General features: G+C 41.0%; 1 protein-coding gene and 1 long non-coding RNA gene across 4 annotated transcripts in view; one reads left to right on the top strand and one right to left on the bottom strand.

Annotated features, from left to right (window-relative positions):
- Positions 1 to 13,466, top strand: part of POT1 (protection of telomeres 1) — a 67,119-nt gene extending 53,653 nt beyond the window's left edge. For all 3 annotated transcript variants that reach the window (XM_081023629.1, XM_081023630.1, XM_081023631.1), the window contains 6 exons: positions 882 to 1,087; positions 3,845 to 3,980; positions 5,467 to 5,561; positions 7,438 to 7,529; positions 9,700 to 9,805; positions 13,282 to 13,466. In XM_081023629.1, the coding sequence (XP_080879755.1) occupies positions 882 to 1,087; positions 3,845 to 3,980; positions 5,467 to 5,561; positions 7,438 to 7,529; positions 9,700 to 9,805; positions 13,282 to 13,391 (745 nt within the window). In that variant the 3' untranslated portion in view covers positions 13,392 to 13,466. The remainder of the gene's footprint in view (positions 1 to 881; positions 1,088 to 3,844; positions 3,981 to 5,466; positions 5,562 to 7,437; positions 7,530 to 9,699; positions 9,806 to 13,281) is intronic.
- A 5,101-nt stretch (positions 13,467 to 18,567) lies between these two features.
- Positions 18,568 to 21,933, bottom strand: part of LOC308486764 — a 271,614-nt gene continuing 268,248 nt past the window's right edge. Inside the window, exon 3 of the long non-coding RNA XR_013991282.1 lies at positions 18,568 to 18,925. This is a non-coding gene — a long non-coding RNA (uncharacterized lncRNA). The remainder of the gene's footprint in view (positions 18,926 to 21,933) is intronic.

Here is a 21,933-nt window from a genome sequence, read left to right as displayed (position 1 = left end):
GTACTGAGTAATATAAGGACCTTAAAATTCCAGTAGTGTGCAGAAAGAGGGTTGCAAAGCACCACAAAGCATCAAAACAAAGAACAGATCAGGTTCCAGCGCTTAGTGGTACAAGGCTTTTATTTTACCTCTACATATTTTGGACTTCAATACTCCTTCAGGAACATGAAATGCTTACAAGTTATTTAAATTTAGAAACACTTTTTAATGAAAATCTGAACTATTCCTTTACCCACTCTCAGTACCACTATTCACTGCGGAGATGTGGAGAAAATAAAATAAAATGGAGTCTTAAAGCTTGTTTAAAAGATTGTTTTTAAGCTCAGATTTTCAGAATAAGGCGATTCTGAGCCTGTTCTCCGCTTTCTTAAAGGACCGCAGCCTGCTTTCGCCAATTACCTTGTGTCCAAACATGCACGCGGAAAAGTCTAGCCAGTGGCGGAGCTTCGTGCTCCGACACTGGGGGGCAGAGAACAGGCGGGAGCATGGCTGGCACACGTCCCGGGGGGGGGCAGCCACGATGGCGGTGCGCTCCCCCTGCCCCCCTCTTCCTTTGCCAGTGAGTCTAGCTATTGTAGGATTTCTGTCAGGGCAAGATTCTCCCAGCAGCAGAGTCGGTGCCACTTACCAGGAGGGGCAACTTGGCAAGGTCAGGGCTGTGTTGATGTGCCAGCAGAGCCAACTCAGCTCTTCAGCCAGTGTGCCCACAAAGCCCTCACTTCATTGCCACTGAACCCCTTCCAGTAACAGTCAGTGAGTCCCCTGGGGCAAGCTACTCCTGAATTGCACGTTCTGGTAAAATATCTAATATATTCCACAACATCATTTTGAGCAGGCTTCCGTAGTTCGCTTCAGGCTGTAATTATTATTATTTTTCCCAGGCAAGAGGTTCCGGATGGGAGTGAGCTTGATCTAATTTTACAGGAGGCTTCTGCTACATGTCCAAGGCCCGATTTACAAAATACATCCTTCTGCGAATCTGTTGTTTGGGATACTGAAAACCAGGGACAGCGGCGTGTGGTTATTCATTTTGTAAAGCATGATGAACTACTGCAAGACCCAGAAGACAGTTTGATTATGATAGAAGGTTAGTTAATACAGCTGTATGTAAGAGATTGGATGGTATGCTACAAAATATCTTAGTCTTTTAAAAAATAAGTTTAAGAAATATTTAACTATTTTTAAAAGTTTTGATCCTGATAAAAAGTATCTGTCTCTTGCTGTTACCCTCATGAGATTCCACTAAACCAGAAAAACTTCACAAGAGAAAATGTTTGCAGCATATATATATATATATATATACACAAGTTTTCTTTTCAAATTGATTTGTTCACTTAAAAAAAATCTATTTGTGAGCAAACTTCATGCACTATGGAATAGTTGTTAATTGGCAAGCCCCGTATATATAAAGGACTCGTGCATAAAATACATTGCATGAATCATTCCCATGAAGTCTCTTGCCTCTTCAAAATCTTACCTTGAATTTTGCCCCCAAATAAATCTGCTTTCTTTCTCATAGTTCTGCAAAATACTTAATGGTGTTTGTATATAGGAGTAAAATAGAAAACCGGAAACTAAGCAGGAAATTTAGGTAGCACTTTTTGATGTGAATCTGTGAAATACATTTAAACATGAGAAGAGAAATGGGGAGGACAAGAATAATCTTAGGAGAGAATTGCTATATAGTGAATTGTGAATGAGACACTGAATAATAAATCCAAAGCTTTATTTCTTTTCTTTTTTTTACAAATGTCTTTGTACAATTTACCTGTGGTTCCATTTTAGTTGGAATTCATATTCTGCCCTCTAAGAAAGTATTTTACTTCTTCTAGTAGCTGGATAATATACAAGCCCAAAAGCCTTTCCTGTTGCAAACGTACTGTGCTTAATTATCCTCTGGATGTCAGTGTTTTCACAGAGATAAAGCTGTGCTACTGTGAGAAAAGCAGTAGGCAAGCTATGTTTTGTTTTTATTCACGAGCCATACCTCATGTATTTGGGGCACACGAGTCTCTTAAATGAATGGCATCACCCCAAGAAAAGGAATTACTCAGCTGCCATTCATTTTGTGGGCTTTTGCGAGAGAACCTCCTAGTGGGCTGTGCCCATGTGTTTCTATTATAGCTTTTCAAATAACAGTTGTTTGTTCCAGGAGCTCTATATTTTTGCGTGAAAAATGCAAGTCACAATGATTGAAACAGATTTGATATTAATTTGTATAATAATTTATGAATCGCCTTCTAAGGTGGTATTCAAAATACAATATAAAACAAAACACGTGAAATCAACAACTCTTATCGGCTTTCTTCACAACTGGACTAAGCAAATTGACCTATGCTGGAAGATAGACAGAAGAAGTACCATATTTTTCTGTCTATAAGATGCCCCCATGTATAAGACGCCCGTCCCCTATTTGGGGGGGGACTCAGATTTTAAAGGGGGGGGGATGTGTCCATGTATAAGGCGCCCCCTAATTTTCGACATTAGGGGAAAAACCTAGTCTTATACACGGAAAAATACGGTATGTCTCTCTTGGTTCACCTGGATTAATTAATTGGTCCTCGGCTGCCGAGTCTTGAATTTGCAACATATCGTCCACTGGTATCTTCCATGAAATACATTTCATCACGTTTGCCACTTTATGGAATCCTAATGAACCGTATCGGACGTTTGTGTATCTTATATTTTTAAGCTTGCATTTCATGCATGGTGTAGAGCACATTTATTTCAGTTATTTCTATACCGCCTTCAGGATACCAAGGTGGCTTATAAGTAATACGACTGTGTTCTACTTCCGCTGTCTGAACACCAGTTGCTGGAAACCGCAGGAAGTTGCTGGAAACCGCTGTTGCACTCGGGTCCTATTTGCGGACTTCCCATAGGCATTTTGCCACCCACTGTGAGAAAAGATTCCTGGTTATTTTAATAATAATAATAGTAGTAATAATAATAATAATAATAATAATAATAATAATAATAATAATAATAAATTTATTATTTGTACCCCGCCCATCTGGCTGGGTTTCCCCAGCCACTCTGGGCGGCTTCCGCAAAGACAAAAAATACACTAAGATGTCACACATTAAAAACTTCCCTGAACAGGGCTGCCTTAAGATGTCTTCTGAATGTCAGGTAGTTGTTTATCTCTTTGACATCTGGTGGGAGGGCGTTCCACAGGGCGGGTGCCACTACCGAAAAGGCCCTCTGCCTGGTTCCCTGTAACATGGCTTCTCACAGTGAGGGAACCGCCAGAAGGTCCTCGGCGCTGGACCTCAGCGTCCGGGCAGAACAATGGGGGTGGAGACGCTCTTTCAGGTATACTGGGCCGAGGCAATAGAATTGTAGTTTAAGAAGACGATTGTGATTTTTTTTTCAGGATCCTTTCTACAGAGTAGTTGGTGGTAGGAGCTCTGGTGCTGGTAGCAGGGTACAGACCAGCAGGAGCAGGTCCTGGGGTCATCTTAACCTGGCTCCTTCTGGCTCCTGGAATCCTTTATCCAGCTGGAACAGACTTTCAGGTGGACTTTGCCCACCTGCCTGCTTATTGGCTGGATAGCTCAGTTGGTTAGAGCATGGTTCTGATAAAGCCAAGGTTACAGGTTCAATCCCCGTATGGTGCATATTTCTGCATTGCAGCAGATTAGACTACATGATCCTTAAGGTCCCTTCCGATTCTAGAATTGTATGATTGTCTGTCTCTCTTGGGATCCAAATATATATGTACACACATTATATACACAAGGATGGTCAGGGATAAATTTGATAACTTGGCTCACTGCTGTTATTTAACGTGTTATCAGAATATTAAAGTAACCTAAATATAGTTATATCTGTTTATTTATAGGAGGCACACTGGAGGAAATCTTGAAGCTCTCAAAAAAATTTAAAGGAATTATACCCGTAAGAGCCATGGAAGACGATCTTGAGTTGCTGGATCTTTCAGCTCCATTTCTTTGGCAAGGGAATATACCACACTATGGGTAAATCTAAAACACACACACACACACACACACACACACACACACCAATATTAAATCTGGCTTCTTAACTCCAGTTCTGATGCCAAAACCTTTGATCAGTTGTTAGACCTTTGGAAAATTAGTTACTTTATCTGTCCTTATAGCAGATACTAAAATTGAAGGAGACAGGATGCTAAATTCCTAGCTGGGTCCAAATTTACACACTGGTATTATTTTTACATCTGTGCTATGGGCAGGGTAGCAATCTTAACTGTGCAAAGTGCACAACTTCTGCCTCCTTTGAATTAGATTGGGAAGTTGTTTCATACACTAGAGTTGTGCATGCGTCACCAATACTCTCAGATGTGCCACGTGCCACTAGATCACTGGGGCAGGATTTAATCTGTGGCAACAAAACCTGCAAAGATGGTAAAGGCCTTTTTATGGAGGCATTTCTAAGCCACAAAAGGTAATATTGCATTAGTTGTGCCTCATCTGTAATATTGTGTCCACCTCTGGGCAAAATCATTTGAAGAAGAAGTTCAGGATGACAGTGAAATCCATATGGAAAGCAAGTCCTATGAGGAAAAGGTTGTGGGAACTGGATATATTTAACCTCCAGAAGAGAAGACAATGGATGGACATAATAGCACTGTTCAAATACTTGAAATATATGGAAAGGGCGCCAAGTCTTGCTTGCTGCTGCTACCTCAGAGGGTTAGATCTACGTAATGGGTTTCAGTTACAGGAGGGTAGAATTTGGTCAGACATTAGAAACGGTAACAATGGAGCCAATTTCTTGAGGGAATAAATTCTTCCTTGCTACAAGGGAAGAAGTCAGTGGAACTAATGAAACTGAAATCACGGTCTTAATTCATCTTGACTTAGACCCAATTATATTGGACAATAACATTCACTTTCTCTACACTAACAACACTTGGTTTATTTTCTGCAGTCATCAAAAGTTAAAAGATGTCTTTTAAAGCATGCTATACAAACATTTGCATACTTTTCTTACCTGGAAAAATAGTTTTGTTGCAGCTCTCTTTTTAAGACGTACAAACACCATTTTTATGTTGATGATTTTTATGGCTATAAAAATGTTCTAAGTTCTTTTTTTTAACATTGCCAACGTACTAAAGAATAAAATTATTTACTTGTTAGGGCGTGGTTAAATTATTAATTCAGTCGTGTTTTAGCATATTGTACCATACCAGATTTATTACTTATATCATGTGAAACAGTTTTGTGTCATTAAACAACAAAGAGCAGTGTTTAGAAAATATATGCTTAGCAATGTATCAATTTGCCTGACATTCTTCAGTTCAACTGACCAAGGAATTTATTTTTGTTGACAGTATCTTATAAAAGGCATTAAAGTTTACTGCTTTTCTAGGCCATATAAAATATCTGTCTATAAAACAGCGGGAAAATGTTCTTCTGACAAGTTTTGAGAAAAGCTAAATATACAGAACAGTTAATGCTATTGTTTTGTTTCAAACATTAGGTGCAAACACTGTTCAAATCTGAAGGCGATAGCAAGCTTGAGTCCCCTTGCTGCACAGAAAGATCCATTGTGGGAGCCCACTACCATAGCACAAGGTTAGATTATGCTATTATCCATATTTTTTATTCAGAAGTCCTGAGTGTAAATAAAACCACCCAGTAATGTCCAAGTAAGGAGAAAGCTGCATAAATCTGAAGATTTAAAAAGTTATTGAGTCCAGGAGAAAGAGAAAGACTTGCAGCTCATTCCAAAATAATGGTTATTTTGAAGATGCTTCTCTCATCATTTGTGCCTTGTTCACATAGGAGAGCAAAGTTATATTAAGTTGAATAAAGAGTCTCTGACATTAATCTCAATTTAGATTGACTTAGGGTACTCAAAGCAGCACATTAGGCAGTGCTCAAAGCCTGCTCCCCTTTGTGAACAGGCCTCTTCTTGTTGTTTAAATAAGGGCATCATTGAGACGTAATAAATGGCTGAGTTGGTAGAGCATGAGACTCTTAATTAGGGTCCTATGTTTGAGCCCTACATTGGGTAAGAGATTCCTGCCTTTCAGAGGGTTGGACCAGACGATATGATCCTCATGGTCCCTTCCAACTCTACAATTCTATGCAAGAGGCAATTTGAGTTTAGCGTACAGAGCTTTCCTGGAAAAGAGCAGGAACGTCCCTAGCTGAATCTCAATCTGATACGTATTAGTCTGACACCTGATGCATAGGAAATAAAATAGGTAGCTTTTAAGTTCTACAGAGTCCAGTGCTATTATTATACGCACGCTTCCAAAAAAGATCCTGCAGAATAATTTGATCTGAATTAAGTAATAGGGCTTTTCTGTTAGCCCCATAGCAGAGTGCAATGGTGTGTAAGCATTATTATTTTGTAAGGGACTTCCAGGAATGGTTAGGTTCCAAACACAGCATTTCGTGCTGCGGTCCCTGTGCATAGAGCTGCGCCCCCATGGAAGTGTGTTATGTGAATTCCCGAATTTCTGGAAGTAAAATAAAGCATGATTAGCTTCATCACAAGCAATAAATGCAGGGGAAGCTGATTTTGATAGTTAATTTATGTAATTATTCACAAATTATCACAAGTTCCATTTAGGGTGGCTTTTGTTCTCGAGAAATGACCTTGATGCTGATTTATGTAAATAAGAACAAATGCTGGTTTCTCTGTTGCATAGCAGTCACCTTTCAAAAGATCTGCATTTGAGCAGGCAAGAGGAGCTCAATTGCTCTGTCTTGCTCCATGCCTGCACTATATTCACTCGTATGAGTCTTGTCCTAGCAGAAGACATAATGGCGAAACACAACCAGCAGCTTTCTGTTCTCCCGCCCCACTGTAATCTACCTAAGCAACAACAGTGACAAAAATGAAACCAGAATTGTGTGTTAAAACACTAACATGGAACCAGAAAACTTAATTCAGTGGCTGTTCATATCTTCATTGGACTCTGTATTTAAGCTATACAGAATAAATTGGTGGGTTATTTTAATGGGATGCGTAGCAGAGCAGTTCTCTGCAGGGGACCATTCTTCTACCAAAGAATCAGTAGCGCTTTCCCTTTCAGATTTCCTTAGGAATGAAACTGGGCAGAACAAAATGAATCCACAATGACACTGCCAAGATGTCTACTGGCTATTGGGAAATAGCTTATAAAGCCTACATGAAATTAAAATTTTCACTGGATGCAATTGTGTATGTAAATGCTATTGAGCATCTTCCACAGCAGTGTTACTATCTTACGAAGGTGCAGTATAGATAGCTTGTGACTGCGCAATTCACTTCAATAGAGGGAGCAGTTTAGTTGGGAGCCGTTCATTCACACTGGAATCCTCTGCAGCAGAAATAAATCAGTGGATGACAGTGGTGTTTAAGTTGTCTGTATCTCACCGATAATATATTTTTAGCTTTTTATTCCTCTCTTGTGTTGAGTAATCTCTAAACACAACTACTTATTTTCCTCCTGCTTAGCTTTAGGACTTGTGCCCCTTGAATATGTCTTTGTGATGAAGTTTATGCTGGACGATGGAACAGGAACCCTGAATGTGTATCTCATGGATTGCGTAAGAGACATTGTACTCTGAAAATGTTCAGTTTGAATATAAGTGTGTGCTTGCATATGGCTGTTCTCTCAAGCGACATGGAGAGAGGGCAGAGTTGCAGTAGAAGCAGTAAGAACTATGATCTAGTTTTAAAATGCTTTAGTTAAGCTCATGTGAAATTGGATGAAAATAGCCCCTTTCAAACCTTGATTTTTAGATTAAATACAGCAGCAGCAACAGACGTATCAGGCCCAACATTGAGAGGGCCTGACCCCAACGCTAAATACTGGACACAAGCAATTGAGCAATTGTTCTTCTTGACACTGGAAGACTGCTAACTTTTCTTTCCCACGATTTGAAACATTTTGGAGCATATGTCATTTTAGTTCCCCCCAGTGTCTCTCTCTGGTGCTATGACATGCCACCATTCTGGAACTACAGTGCGACACACACTGTACTTGATTCCTTATGTATCCTTCTCTCATCCCCCTTTCTCTTTCTCTTAGTTTCTCTCTCCTCCCTTCCTTTCCAGTTGAAGGAAAGGGCTAGAAAGAGTTCCTTAAAAAAGTACTAGGGGAAGCTGCCATGGGATTACAGTGGTGGCCTTTAAAAGACTTGGATGGCTTTAAAAGAGAAATTAGACAAATTCATGTGGGAAAGGGCTATTGATGGCTACTGGCCATGGTTTCTGTGTTCTGCCTCCATGGTCACAGGCAGTATAGCCTTCTGAATATCAGCTGCTAGAAGCCACAGGAGAAGAGAGAGTGTCCTTGCGCTCAGTAAACCTACAAGCATTTGGTTGGCTACGATGAGAACAGGATGTTGGGCTAGATAGGTCTATTGCATGATCCAGCAGACTCTTCTTGTGTTAATTTAAAATTCTCAGGGGGGGGGAGGAATAATAATTTGTGGCCCCTTTCTACTTGGGGACAGTTTGCCCATCACTAGTTAGAAATTAAGAGGGACGCAGGTGGCGCTGTGGGTTAAACCATAGAGCCTAGGACTTGCCAGTCAGAAGGCTGGCGGTTCAAATCCCCGCGATGGGGTGAGCTCCCGTTGCTCGGTCCCTGCTCCTGCCAACCTAGCAGTTTGAAAGCACGTCAAAGTGCAAGTAGATAAATAGGTACCGCTCTGGCGGGAAGGTAAATGGCGTTTCTGTGCGCTGCTCTGGTTTGCCAGAAGCGGCTTAGTCATGCTGGCCACATGACCCGGAAGCTGTACGCCGGCTCCCTCGGCCAATAAAGCGAGATGAGCGCCACAACCCCAGAGTCGTTCGCAACTGGACCTAATGGTCAGGGGTCCCTTAACCTTTACCTAGTTAGAATTTAAGCAAAGCCAAATCAGAAACAAGATGAAAAAATGTTCTTGTTCTATAAAAAAATGATACAATGGCAGTCAACCCCCTCCCAGAGGAATGTGGGAAGCATGTAAAAACTTGTCAGTCTGACATGCTTGAGCAAAAATGCAAAAGTAAGGTTATTACATATAGATGGACATGAAAATTATAGGGGGAAATGTTTTCATTTCTCTTTAACTTACCAGTTCTTTATATGCTGAAGTGTTGCAGCAAGGTACAGCAGTATAACTTCTGAAAATATGTAGAATCTGAACTCTTCAATTACATAGAAGCTGTAAAGCAGAGATAATGTAATTACATCTGCTCATACCAAATATTACTAATTGGCACCTGTAATTTCTGTTATTTTTAACTAAGTGTTGATACGCTGGTTTATAGTGTAGTAGACGAGACTACAGAGTATTCTGTGAGTTAACTGCATATTGGTGGTAGAAATTGCTCAACATACACTTGAGACATACATTCATGTTTTATTAAGATCTAGCCTGTACAAATGTGGTAGATTATTTCTATTTTAGCTATGAATTTTAATAAAGCTAAGGCTGGTATGAATTCCTTTGAGAGGGTGAATTTAGATTCACTTATGAATTGGATTAAAGTGAAGATGTTTTTTAAAAGGTGCTCCTTCTTGTTATACCAGAACGTTAAAAACAGATTTAAATATTAGGCTGCTTATGTGAATAAACAATGCTACTCCCTTCTGTTTTTCTTTATTTGCATTGTGTTAAAAACATGAAGTGTGAAACATGATTTTGTTACATGTAATTTTCATTTCTTTGCCAAATATCTATTGGCTAATTTAATTATATCTGCATCATTTTTCCTGTTCTCCAGAAAGATTTCTTCCAAATTCCAGCTTCTGAAGTCCTGACCAATAATATTTTTCAAGAGAACATAGAAAGGATCATGAACAAACTTTGCCCTTCAGGCACAAATCTAGGTGAGATACTTATCATAAATTTGGAAGCATGATTAAAATCTACATAAGTTTATCTTTTTAATTTTTACACTCTGTAGGAAAGAGAATTAAATTACATCTTTTCCTGCTGTACCACAAAACTACACTGGTTTGTAGCTCTGTTCTTTTTAAAGATATAGATGTATAATTTCTCCATTGGCTGCAATAGTCCAAACAGAGAATTTGGTACAAAGGATAACTATTCTGTACAGCATGGTACGTTTAAACTGTATCCTTAAAAAGCAACCTGGCATTTTAGCAGCACTGAAAGGTGTCTTCAAATGAAGTCACAGATGGTATACTTCAGTGGCCCTTCTGTTCTCTTATATATGCTGAAACCTCATGAAACTATCTATAAAGCCTTAAGGACCTCTGTACATTTGCCAGCCACATTTAGTCCAATTGGTTGCCAGAGTAATTTAAAGTTGCCTTTTCCCGTACGAGAATCTGACTGCCTGTATATACTTCTGAATTAAAACTGTTTGTGTTTGTTGATGACAAATGCTAGCTTCTTGTGCCTGTGTATTACTGAACCCAGTTTCATTGTATGAGAATATTGTGGATTGTTTTGAGATTTTTTTCCTCCCTAATAGAACTTGAGAAATACATTCTGGCCTTCAGAATTTAACTGTGCATAGTGCAAATATCTGATAGACTCAGCAAAAACCATGACACTTTATTGATTTTATGCCGAATTTGGGGGGGGGGGGGGAGGAGAAATGAGAAAAGTAATATCTGCCATGCTAGCAAACACAGGAACATTGATTTCACTTGGCAGCGGTTCATGTATAAGGGACATTTTTTCGATGCAGAGTGCTTCAAACAGAAGCCCAGCTGAATTTTTCATGACTCACCTAAACAAGTTTTTGTTTCACGTGAAGTAGGATAAGTGCTTTCTTTGGCATCTTAAATATGTATACAGTCGTACCTTGGATCCCGAATGCCTTGTGAGTTGAACATTTTGGCTCCTGAACTCTGCAAACCCAGAAGTGAGTGTTCCAGCTTGCGAACGTTCTTTGGAACCCGAACATCCGACATGGCTTCTGATTGGCTGCAGGAGCTTCCTGCAGCCAATCAGAAGCCGCACATTGGTTTCCAAGCATTTTGGAAGTCAAATGAACTTCCGGAATGGATTCCGTGCAACTTCCAAGGTGGACTGTAGTGTCTTGGTTATGCAGGGATTTTAGCTAAAACGTTTGACGCAATAAATGCCACGGGCTTAATACCAGGAACGTGGAAGGAGGCCATTATAATTCCTATCTACAAAAAAGGCCCTCCCGGCGACCCAGGGAATTACCGGAATATCAGTCTGCTATCGTCCATTGGGAAAATATATGCCCGTTTTTTGCTGGCAAGGTTGATGAAGTGGTCAGTTGAGGCTGACCTGATTGGGCATGAGCAAGCTGGATTTAGATTAAACCGATCCACAACAGACCAGGCAATTATTCTTTATCACTTAGCCCGGAAATACTCAACACCTCGACGGGGCCAACTTTGCGCAGCCTTCATAGATTTGAAAGCTGCGTTTGATAGTATTCCGAGGAAATTACTATGGGATAAACTTGCCGGTTGGGGAATAGAAAGAAGGCTCCTGTGGCTTATCTCCCAACTTCATGCCGGGTCCGTGGCCAGGGTGAGATTATCCCCTGCTGGTGACCTAACTAACCCAGTGCCAGTAAACAAGGGTGTACGCCAGGGTTGTATTTTAGCGCCACTTCTTTTTAACTTATTTATTAGTGATATGAGGAACCCATTAGCCGACTCACAAAAATTTATCCACACCCCTCGTATAGCAGATTATCGTTGTCCTTTACTTCTCTACGCAGATGATGCGGTACTACTCTCTTACTCCAGAGTGGGTTTAAGGAGGGCACTAAAGATTTTTGCGACATACTGCCATTCTAATCATCTGTCTATCAACCACACCAAGTCCAAAGTACTGATATTTTCAAGGAGTCGAAAACTTTATCCATGGAAATTGGAGGGCAAGAAAATTGAACAAGTACATAAATTTAAATATTTAGGAATTTATTTTCAATATAATTTAGGGTGGAAAGCGCACGTTGAATACCTTCAAAACAAGACAAAAGCCCTATCACACTCCCTCCTCCGTTTTTTCTACTCTGAGGGGGCCTTATTCATCCCTGCGGCCTTGAAAGTGTATAGCATCAAAGTGATGGCCACAATGGCCTATGCTGCACCTTTATGGGCTGCCTTTGCTAACCTCTCACCTTTAGAGTCGCTTCAAAGCCAATTCTTACGCCGACTTCTAAAATTACCAACATGCGTAAGTAATGCGGCTATTCGCTTAGAAATGAAGATCCCCTCAGTGGAGTTAGTTCTATGGAGGAGAGTTTTGATCTATTGGATATCCCTATGGCATAAACTCCCGAACCACTATCTCATTCAATGCATGTGGCGGGATGACTTCACAAATTTGTGGTCAGGAAAAATCCATGCCAAATTGCTGTCCTATGAGATCTCGCCCACTGAATTGCTCAAACTGGATCTAAATGTGGCAAAAAGGTGTATAAATCAAAGGCTGGATGATGTGGAGCTATACCAAAATTTCTTAGCTGGTGGTGGAGCCTGCTCGCCGTTAAATTTCGGCATAACCCCAATCTACCGTGCTCCGTCTTACTTAACATCGCTTATGACCGCGTCTCACCGTTATGCCTTCATTAGAGCTAGGTTCAATGTTTTTCCAACAAACGTGCTGAGACATAGATTCACTAAGGGCGAAGTCTCTTCAATGTGTGCTTGTGAAATGAAAACATCGGAATCTCTACATCATGTTATGTTTATCTGCCCTATGTACAGTTCAGCTCGTGCTAGTATACTAAACTCCATAATCCAGCCTATGGCTGATAAACCAGTAGATTTACAGCTTGCCTGGGTTCTTCAAGATGTGGATCCTTATATTACCCTTCAGGTTGCTAAATTCCTAACAGCCGTCCTCTCGTACAAGAGACGGAATGGAATGTTAGCTGATTATTGATATAAGAATTTTTTATAATGACATCAGATATTGATTTTAGCGTAGTGCCTAAATTTTTAATCTTAATCTTAATCTTAAATTTTTCTTTTGAATTGTTAATATCTGTTCTTGTGTGCTGTGAGCTGTATTGTATTGCTTATGGCTTGTGCGAGTCCGCTGTTTTATTCGATTTGTTTTGTTGTGTTGTGTTTTATGGTGGGCGTAAAGCCGAATAAACATTTTGAAATGTCTTGGTTAAGACATTGCAGTCCGTGGTGCTGTTCCCTTCTACGCTACATGAATACCCTTGTGATTATAGCCACATTGTATGTGCCATTGTATGTGCCACTGTTTCTGTCCCACTGCTGTGATTCTGATTTATGCTTAATGTTTCGAGATCTATACAACTTTTGTTTTTTTGGTCACAATTCTTGAATACAGAAAATGCCCATTAAAACCAGTCATTTGCTTTTGATTGTAGACGACCTGCCATGGCTGGACTGTTTTATCAAATCCTACTATGTCACGGATGGAAGAGAGCAGCAAATTTGCTATCGGGTTTTTGACACTACGATTGCTGAAGATGTCTGATTTCCAGCTACTTGGAATATTTAAGGGTTTGTAATGTTTGTCGATTTCATTTGAATATATAAACGATCCAGGGGATGTTGTAAGGTGTTTGCTTTTTTATTAAATGTGTAAAGAAGTACTTTGTTCTGAATCAACGTATAACTTAAAATGATTTTTTTTATATACTGTTGTTTGTCATGGAAAATTCACATACGTTCTTTGCAGTTCTCCAGGTAACACACAAGAGTCATAATTCACAATTCCCGACCCCTCAAAAAAAGCTTATTAGTTTGTTATCCTCTAGTCTAGCATGACTTTCAGAGTCAAACAAAAGTCCTTAAAGGAACTGAAAAGTCCTTAAAGAAACTCTTGAGCCAATCCTAAAAGCCACAGTGTGGGGCCATTCTCTAAAATGGAGCAGGCGGTCTTTGATTAGAAAATACTGTTGCAGTGCAATAGTCCATGTGCAAAAAGCTTTGGGTTATGCCACAATACAGATAGGATTTGATTAGCTTCTTATCACTGTTGAAACATACAATACAATGCCATCGCGTTCAGACAGATAAGAAAATATCAAAAATATCAGGCACATGCATGCATACAGTACAGTAATAGTATTTGAATCTGGACTATTCTGTACATACAAAATGAGTACAAAATACCTAGCAGCTAAGTGCTGTTTGTGATGGCACTTTCAATTGTGTTTGCCTCTCAGATCATGTTGCACGTGACCCAGGCAGCTAAATTTGGTGTTGGCTACACACTCCAGCTGATCTTCTTTTCTCCTTTGCATAATCTGATTTGGGAACCAGTTTTAGAGCCATGGAGTTTCAGGCTAGTAAGTCACTGTACTAATTGGCTCTTAGAGTGAAACAAATTGCTCTGGGTTTCTTTATCTGCAGTATACCTTTGGTATACATATGCTCATGCAAGACTTTAACACACAAAGTTTTCATCCAGTGGGCAAGAATTGTATCTTATTAAAATGTATTACATGCTGGCAGCTACAACACTGTATTCCAAGCCATGTAAAATATTTAATATAGTCTTCATTGTAAAATTGTTTTGATGCATATCATGTGGCTTATTTTATTATTATTATTTTTTAGGTAATTAAGAATAGATGGTTCTTGCAGTTGTTTGTGGACTTTTTCTATAATGGACATTATTTCTGATCCCCCAAAGCACTTAACTGCAAATCTACTGAATATAAGGGCTTTGAGCTTAGTTCTTTGCCTAGGAATGTATGACTGGCAATATTTCTCAAGGCATCTGTTACTCAGCACTGTAAAAGCAATGAGAAATAGGAAAAATTAATCAGTGGGAATTAATTCTTGCAACGGAGGGGTCTTAAAATCTAGCCCTGTTGCAAGCACTTTAATCCCATTGATTTCAATGGGATTTAATGCTCGGATTAGTCAAGGGCCACAATCCCAAACTCCATGCAAGCAGACTGTCCTATTTATTATAGATTATCTGTGCACCTGACTAAACCTAACATTCCTGAAAGTTGAAAGAAAATGGGACAGACCCTGTCTGCATAGAGATCCAATGTATGTCAGAGCTGCAGTTGAATCAGTGGAGTAAAAATCAATTGTGCACAATTTATGTCTGTGGAATCAGGTCCAAAAAGCTCATTTCCAAATATTTATTCCTTTGTACTTGTGCTTAATAGCTTAAGTGGATTTCAGTACAGCAACCGTAGCTTGTCAAGGCAAGCTACCTTCTGTTGCAAACGTTTTGTGTGCGTGCAACATTATTTCCTCTTGTGTTTTATTATATGGATTATTTAAAAGCATTATTTGGCATACAATTCAGTGTGTTTTGTGTTGACTTTGTTAAACCTTTTCAGATTTATGTTTGTGTAATATAAGATTTGGGTATGTCGGGATGTTCAATATTGTAAATACGCACGTGTTTAATAAACACTTTTCATTAAAAAAAATTAATGTCCTTTTTAATGCTCACCTTAGATTTGTAATCTAGTTGCTCTTGGCAAATGAAAATGGTCTCCAAAAGGGGAGGTTTATGTAAATGGAAGAAAGTTGGTTCTTTTTCCTCTAGGCTATTGATGTAGAAATGTGTAGACAGGTGGACTAATAATATTTCATATTCTTATATGCCAGATAGAGGGGCTATTTGAGAACTAACTTTGTTCATCAATCCTTCTGTCAATCTGCAAATGCCTGTTTTTCCTTCTGAATGCATGCACTGGAAAGTGAAAACCCAGATCACTACATGGGCCCAGACTAAAATAGGCACTCAAATCTCTGTTCACCCGCTAAAATCATGCTGTTGTCAACACATGTATTAATAACTGGGGGAAGTAGGACATAAACCAGCTTCACACTTGTGAAGAAAACTGGCTTATGGGTTATATTCTGGCATATGGGTTTCTCAAGTGTAGAGACAAAAAAACGCTTCTGCTGTATAGTATATGCTGTTGGGCCAAATTCAACGTACATACAAAGCCTTATGTGGCTTATGACCCACATATCCAGTGGAATGCCTTCTCCCCCATTTGTGGAGCTCCCCCCTTCAAATGTGATCATTGTTGACCCTCATTTTCAGCACAGATTAAAAAACATATATTTTCACCCAGACCTTTTGCTGAGCTCTGTCTCCTCTGCACAAGCACTTTGCTTTTGTCCCTATATTGAATACTGTTGATTGTGATTTTAACTGTGTGTTTTTTTTAATCTGTGCTGAATATTTTTGTGTTGCTGATGTAGACATACTGCCTGAAAGGTCATTATTAGTATTAGTATTTCACAGTGTCCTACACTTCCAATCAACAAGTTCACACAGAGGGCATTACTGACTATATTCCTTGTGGAGCCTGTTGCTTTGGGGCATTCAAAGAAACTTGCCTCTTAGCAAATGCATGCCAACGTTTTTCAAAAAACACCTTAGATAGGCTGATTTGCCTTGGGCTGTGGGAGCTTCATTCAATATTTTCCTTCCGTCATGACAGTGTTCAGCTAGGTTTTCAGCTTTTTTAAAAAAGAAAAACGAAGCTTTCCCTCTTTGCCAATTCACTGCAAACTCTATTTGAATCAATGTCATTTGAACATCTATTTGCATGTAAAGGGGAAGATTGTGTGTTTACATGTCATCTCACTTTAAGACAATCCAGAATCAATGAGTAGCAGTGTAGTAATGTATTCTGAAATGGATTAGTTTAGCAAAAACCACAGCAAAATTGGAGCCAGTAAGGCATTATGGGACAGGATGGAAGGGAGAGAAGGAAGAACACAGTAAAAGAAGGGAAACAGCCACCTCCTCACTTTCCTGGCTGCAGGAAAAAATCCGCACGTAGCCAGTGTTGTACCTTAGTAACAGCCACTTTGGGAGGAGTGTGCAAAGGCCGGGGAGGGGGGAAATTTGGAGAAGAAAGACACTGTTTATTTGGAGACCTGATAAGTAAAAGTGGCATGGCATTTCTGTACTGTAAAGCAGAGATAGGGAAGCTGTGGACCTCCATTCATTGGATTCCAGTTCCCATCAGCCCCGGCCAACATGGTCAGTGGGCAGGGACTATGGAAGTTGTAGTTCAGCAATACCTGGCAGGCTGCAGTTTCCCCATCCCTGATGTAAACCCTGCAGGATATAGTTGGATTTACTGACAAATAAGCATGCCTACAATAGGGTTGCAGGACCCTGAGTCAAGCAGGCTGGAAATAATCTAAAAAAATTCTAATGTGTTATGGTGACACTATCAACCATCGATAGGCACAGCCTTTGAAAGCAATGAAAATAATGTTCAGTAAAGGTAAAGGGACCCCTGACCATTAGGTCCAGTCGTGACTGACTCTGGGGTTGTGGCACTCATCTCGCTTTATTGGCCGAGGGAGCCGGCGTACCGCTTCTGGGTCATGTGGCCAGCATGACTAAGCAGCTTCTAGGGAACCAGAGCAGCGCACGGAAATGCCATTTACCTTCCTGCCGGAGTGGTACCTATTTATCTACTTGCACTTTGATGTGCTTTTGAACTGCTAGGTTGGCAGGAGTAGGGACCAAGGAACGGGAGCTCACCCCATTGCGGGGATTCGAACCACCGACCTTCTTATTGGCAGGTCCTAGGCTCTGTGGTTTAACCCACAGCGCCACCCACGTCAGTAGACTCTAGTAATTCTCATTTTATAAAAAGTTACACAGTCCTAAAACATTATTGTATGATTTTAAAAAGTTGGAAATTTCCCATTTTTCTACTGGAGAAAAGGGGGAGAGGTTACCATCCAAAGGCAAAATTTCAAATTTCCTGGACTTTTGCACAGGTTCCACCCCTTTACCACTCAACCACATCCTTGGGGACAATTGCTTTTGAAGTCTCTTAATGGCATCATGCCTTGCACCAAAATAACACTGTGCCCCTGTACCATGAGTCTTTGGCTTTGGGATGCTGGGAAACTGGGCAGCTTAGGCTAGGAATCCCTTGTGATATGATAAGCATCCTTACCACACCTGAAATTTCCACGTGAATAGCAACTAGCTCGCAGTGTGTTTGGTATTTCCAGTTAATAGCAAACTTTCTGACACTTTGACCCCAAAGTCAAAAGCAAAAGCAGTGCTTTTTTCTGGGGGGGGGGTTGCAGGGGTACACATACCCCTAAACATTTTATGAATCTTTGTACTTTTGTCCATTTACTGTATTTATTTTCCTCGATTTGAAGTAAAATATGGTGATTTTCTTGACTCAAAATGAGAGTACACCTAAACAATTTTTTAGAAAAAGAGCACTGAGCAAAAGTATACCTTATCAGCAAATTTCAAGATGTCTGAACAGCTAATATAGCTAATGATGAATTGGGTAATTCAAAATGCAACACTGGGCAGTAGTGTAAAGGAAGAAAAATGCTCAAATGAAGCCAGAATGGTTCTCTGAATGCACACCTGTATCTGCTTCCGTGTACAACGTCAGTGCCATGTTTAAATAACCACACAGTAAAGGACATTTGATTACGACTACAAATATTATGAACGGCAGCCAGCCTAAATGCAGAGCATTTTCCTTTTGATGGGCTTTCGGGCACCAACACATTACCGAAAGCTTAAAGAGCATATTTGTCCTTTTAATACCTGCACATAATTTCACCTAGTGGGCAGCTGGCTTTAATGGGATTTAGACATTTTCATCAGGAAGAGAATTTAGCATCCAGGCCTAAATTCCACAAATAATCCACCTGACGTACAGAATGGAACATAAAAGAAGAATCTGAATGCCAAATCACAGTTCCAGAAATGAGAAAAACCTGTTGCTATTTATTGCCAAGTGATGCTTGCAAGATGGAAGCAGAAGCTGCCTTAGCATCATTTCTCTAGGTGTTTGCCTTGCGTGGAAATTGTAAAATACCGATCCACTGCGAGAGAGATTTCTTTATTTACTTGCGAAGACACAGTGGCAGTGTGTCGAGCATGCGTGATCATTCTGTAAGTCCAATCACGTCTTGCCACTGGGAATGCCTTTCAAAAAGATCCTCTCAGTTCTCTGTTTACAGAGCTTCTAGTCTTGACACCTTCACACCTGTAACTCCGAAGCAGCAGGGGAAATTGCTCTAAAGGAAAATATGTATATAACTTCCAGGTTTGTGCTAGATACCAAAACCTCTCAATAGCTGTATGTGGCGTTCCCCACATAGCCTGCACATCTAGCATACAGCCAAAACAGTAATTCCCCCTTCTACAGAATCCCAGGAATGGTCGTTTGTTAAGGGTGTTGGGAATTACAGTTCTGTGAGAAGAAATTGACAGTTCCCAGGGTTCAGGGGGTGCTTAAAGGTGCTTTAAATATAAATGTATTGGGAGCAGCCGCCGAGACCACGTAACACCGGTCTTGAAAGACCTACCTTGGCTCCCAGTACGTTTCCGAGCACAAGTGTTGGTGCTGACCTTTAAAGCCCTAAATGGCCTCTGTCCAGTATACCTGAAGGAGCATCTCCACCCCCATCGTTCAGCCCGGACACTGAGGTCCAGCTCCGAGGGCCTTCTGGCAGTTCCCTCACTTTGAGAAGTGAAGCTACAGGGAACCAGGCAGAGGGCCTTCTCAGTAGTGGCACCCGCCCTGTGGAACACCCTCCCATCAGATGTCAAAGAAATAAACAACTATCTTGACATTTAGACGACATCTGGAAGGAGCCCTGTTTAGGGAAGTTTTTAATGACTGATGTTTTAATGTATTTTTAATATTTTGTTGGAAGCCGCCCAGAGTGGCTGGGGAAACCCAGCCAGATGGACGGGGTATTAACAACAACAACAACAGTCCAACAAGTTGTTGTTGTTATGTGTACACAGTCATAGTTTTCTCCTGAGTGCAAGCTTTTCCTTCAGCAAATTGCCAGTGTGGGCTGTGGTGGGGAGAAGGAAAGGAAACAGAAATCTGAATTGGGACCCTGGCGTAGGATGGGGGCGGGCTTTAACTCTTTGCCTTTCCTGTAGTTGCGATCCAGACTGGGCGCTGGGCCTGCAGTTTCCAAATGAGGGGGGGAATTGCCATCAGCTTTAATGGTAAATTTCTTCTAATTCAAATGGCAGAGGCAGCACGGGGGGCAATTTTGGTGAGGATGTTCATAGCTCAGTGACAACAAATTGATTCCTTGCAGGACCACAGTGATCGCTCATTGCGGCCATAGTAGCTTCCTTGGGAAGTACAATACAATGGCTCCTTGTGACATTTCTAGAGGTGTCCCATAACAATATGTAATAGGAAGTATGCAGTGTGTGCAGGCCAACCTTGCACAAAAACAAGTGAGATGCCTGCCCAACCAAGTACAAAACTCAAGTCTGCAACTCCAGAACAGCAAACTTGCAGTACTGGTGGGAAACCACCCCTTGAATTATAACAAATGGGCGGATAAACATTCGGTCACAAATTCCCTGACCCAACTGCTGGGGCAGACATTACGCCCCGTAGATATCGTGGACATCTCATGGCTGCCTTCTGGACCTTATATGAGACGTATGGTTATTAACTTTAGATCTGCCCATTTCGTTGCAAAGATTCTAAAATTAAGAAACCGCACAAGAAAATGGTACATCTATTTTACAAGGGTATTCACCAATCTGACCCGTACACCGCTATGCACCAGGATAGGTGCTGTCTGTGTTGATGCTGGGCCTGTGCGCCATAAAGAACAAATAGACGGGGGAATGGAGCCGGGATCTATTACCCCACAGGGAGTGGCAAGCCTGCCCGCAAATGACTTAATTGATTTCCTACACCCCCCGCTTGGTACCCTGGTCTCTACGTGCAACGAGCCTGGCATTGGACTACCCAAGCAAGACCAGTCTGAAATGCTCTCGTCCTCATATGCCTCGATGCCGGAATTGGAGGCTTCCATTATTCTAAGCCCAATACGCAATCAAGATCCACAGCTTTTGTCAAATTTTGACCCGCTAGCAGTACCGACGCAAGATGCAGCTGTCGACCTGCTACCTGTACAGCCTATACGGGTCGGCAAAACCCTTGCTCTGCGAAAACCAGCTGAACATCATGATACATCAGCTGAACAACATGATATTTGTAACGGTGTCATCGAAGATCCTCTGGACCAAATCAACCTATTGGCCCCTCAGTTAAAGCTATCACACCTATCTAGGGACCAGCGACCTCAAACCTGGAACCACCAAGCAGGGCAGATAGAGGAGGAGCCCAGCTCAGGAGCCTCAAACCACCGGAAAAGAGATTGACTGCCACTATTTCCACCATCACCCTATTTCCACATTCTATCCTGGAATGTGGCGGGATGGCTATCTAAGCAGGGTGACGTCGACCTTCTGGATTTCCTTACAAAATTTCAGATTTTATGTCTACAGGAGACATGGTGTCTAGATCTCCATGTCCCCTCTTTACAGGGATACGAAGCCTTTGCTACCCCGCGATAAAACCAAATTCCCGAGGCCGACCTAGTGGTGGTTTAGTCACTTTTGTTTCTACCAAGCTAAAGTGCAAGGCCCGGCAACAGCAGTGGGTGAAGAGTAACAATTTACAAATCTTACTTATTTCTAGCAGTGAAGGAGGAGATTTCCTTTGCTTTAATATATATATCCCTCCCATAGGCACCCCTCCCCAGTCGTCACAAATCTGGGAAGATTTAGAGCTATGTTTGGAGAAGGCTGAACTAGAACTCCCTGGCATGGATATCCTGCTGGCAGGTGATTTCAACGCCAGGATAGGAAATGACATTAATACGTACTGCTCTAAATCTCAGTTCCTGCCAGAGGCAGATTGGTTTATTCCCTGGTCCTCTGACGATAAGGTCTTGAATAAGGCAGGCATTACATTAATGGAGACTGCCTTCAAACATAATTTGTATAATTTGCATGGTACCCATATGGACAGGTCAGGGGGTTTCTTTTCTTTTCTTGGACCTAGAGGTGCGAGCGTTATTGATTATATCCTGGTCTCCCCAAAACTCTTGGAGAGGTCACAGGGCTTCAGGACTTTCAATAGAATTGAGAGTGATCATCTTCCTATATCAATTTCACTAATCCCCCGTGGTTTGGAGGATCCGCAATACCGCAATCACTGTGCAGACCCACCTCCAACTCTGGCCCTTCGTAGGCG

This window comes from Podarcis pityusensis (genome assembly GCF_964106645.2).
Source record: "Podarcis pityusensis genome assembly, chromosome: 10".
Lineage (NCBI taxonomy): Eukaryota > Metazoa > Chordata > Lepidosauria > Squamata > Lacertidae > Podarcis > Podarcis pityusensis.
The sequence above is the reverse complement of the archived record's forward strand: the minus strand, read 5'-3'. Positions and strand labels throughout refer to the sequence as shown.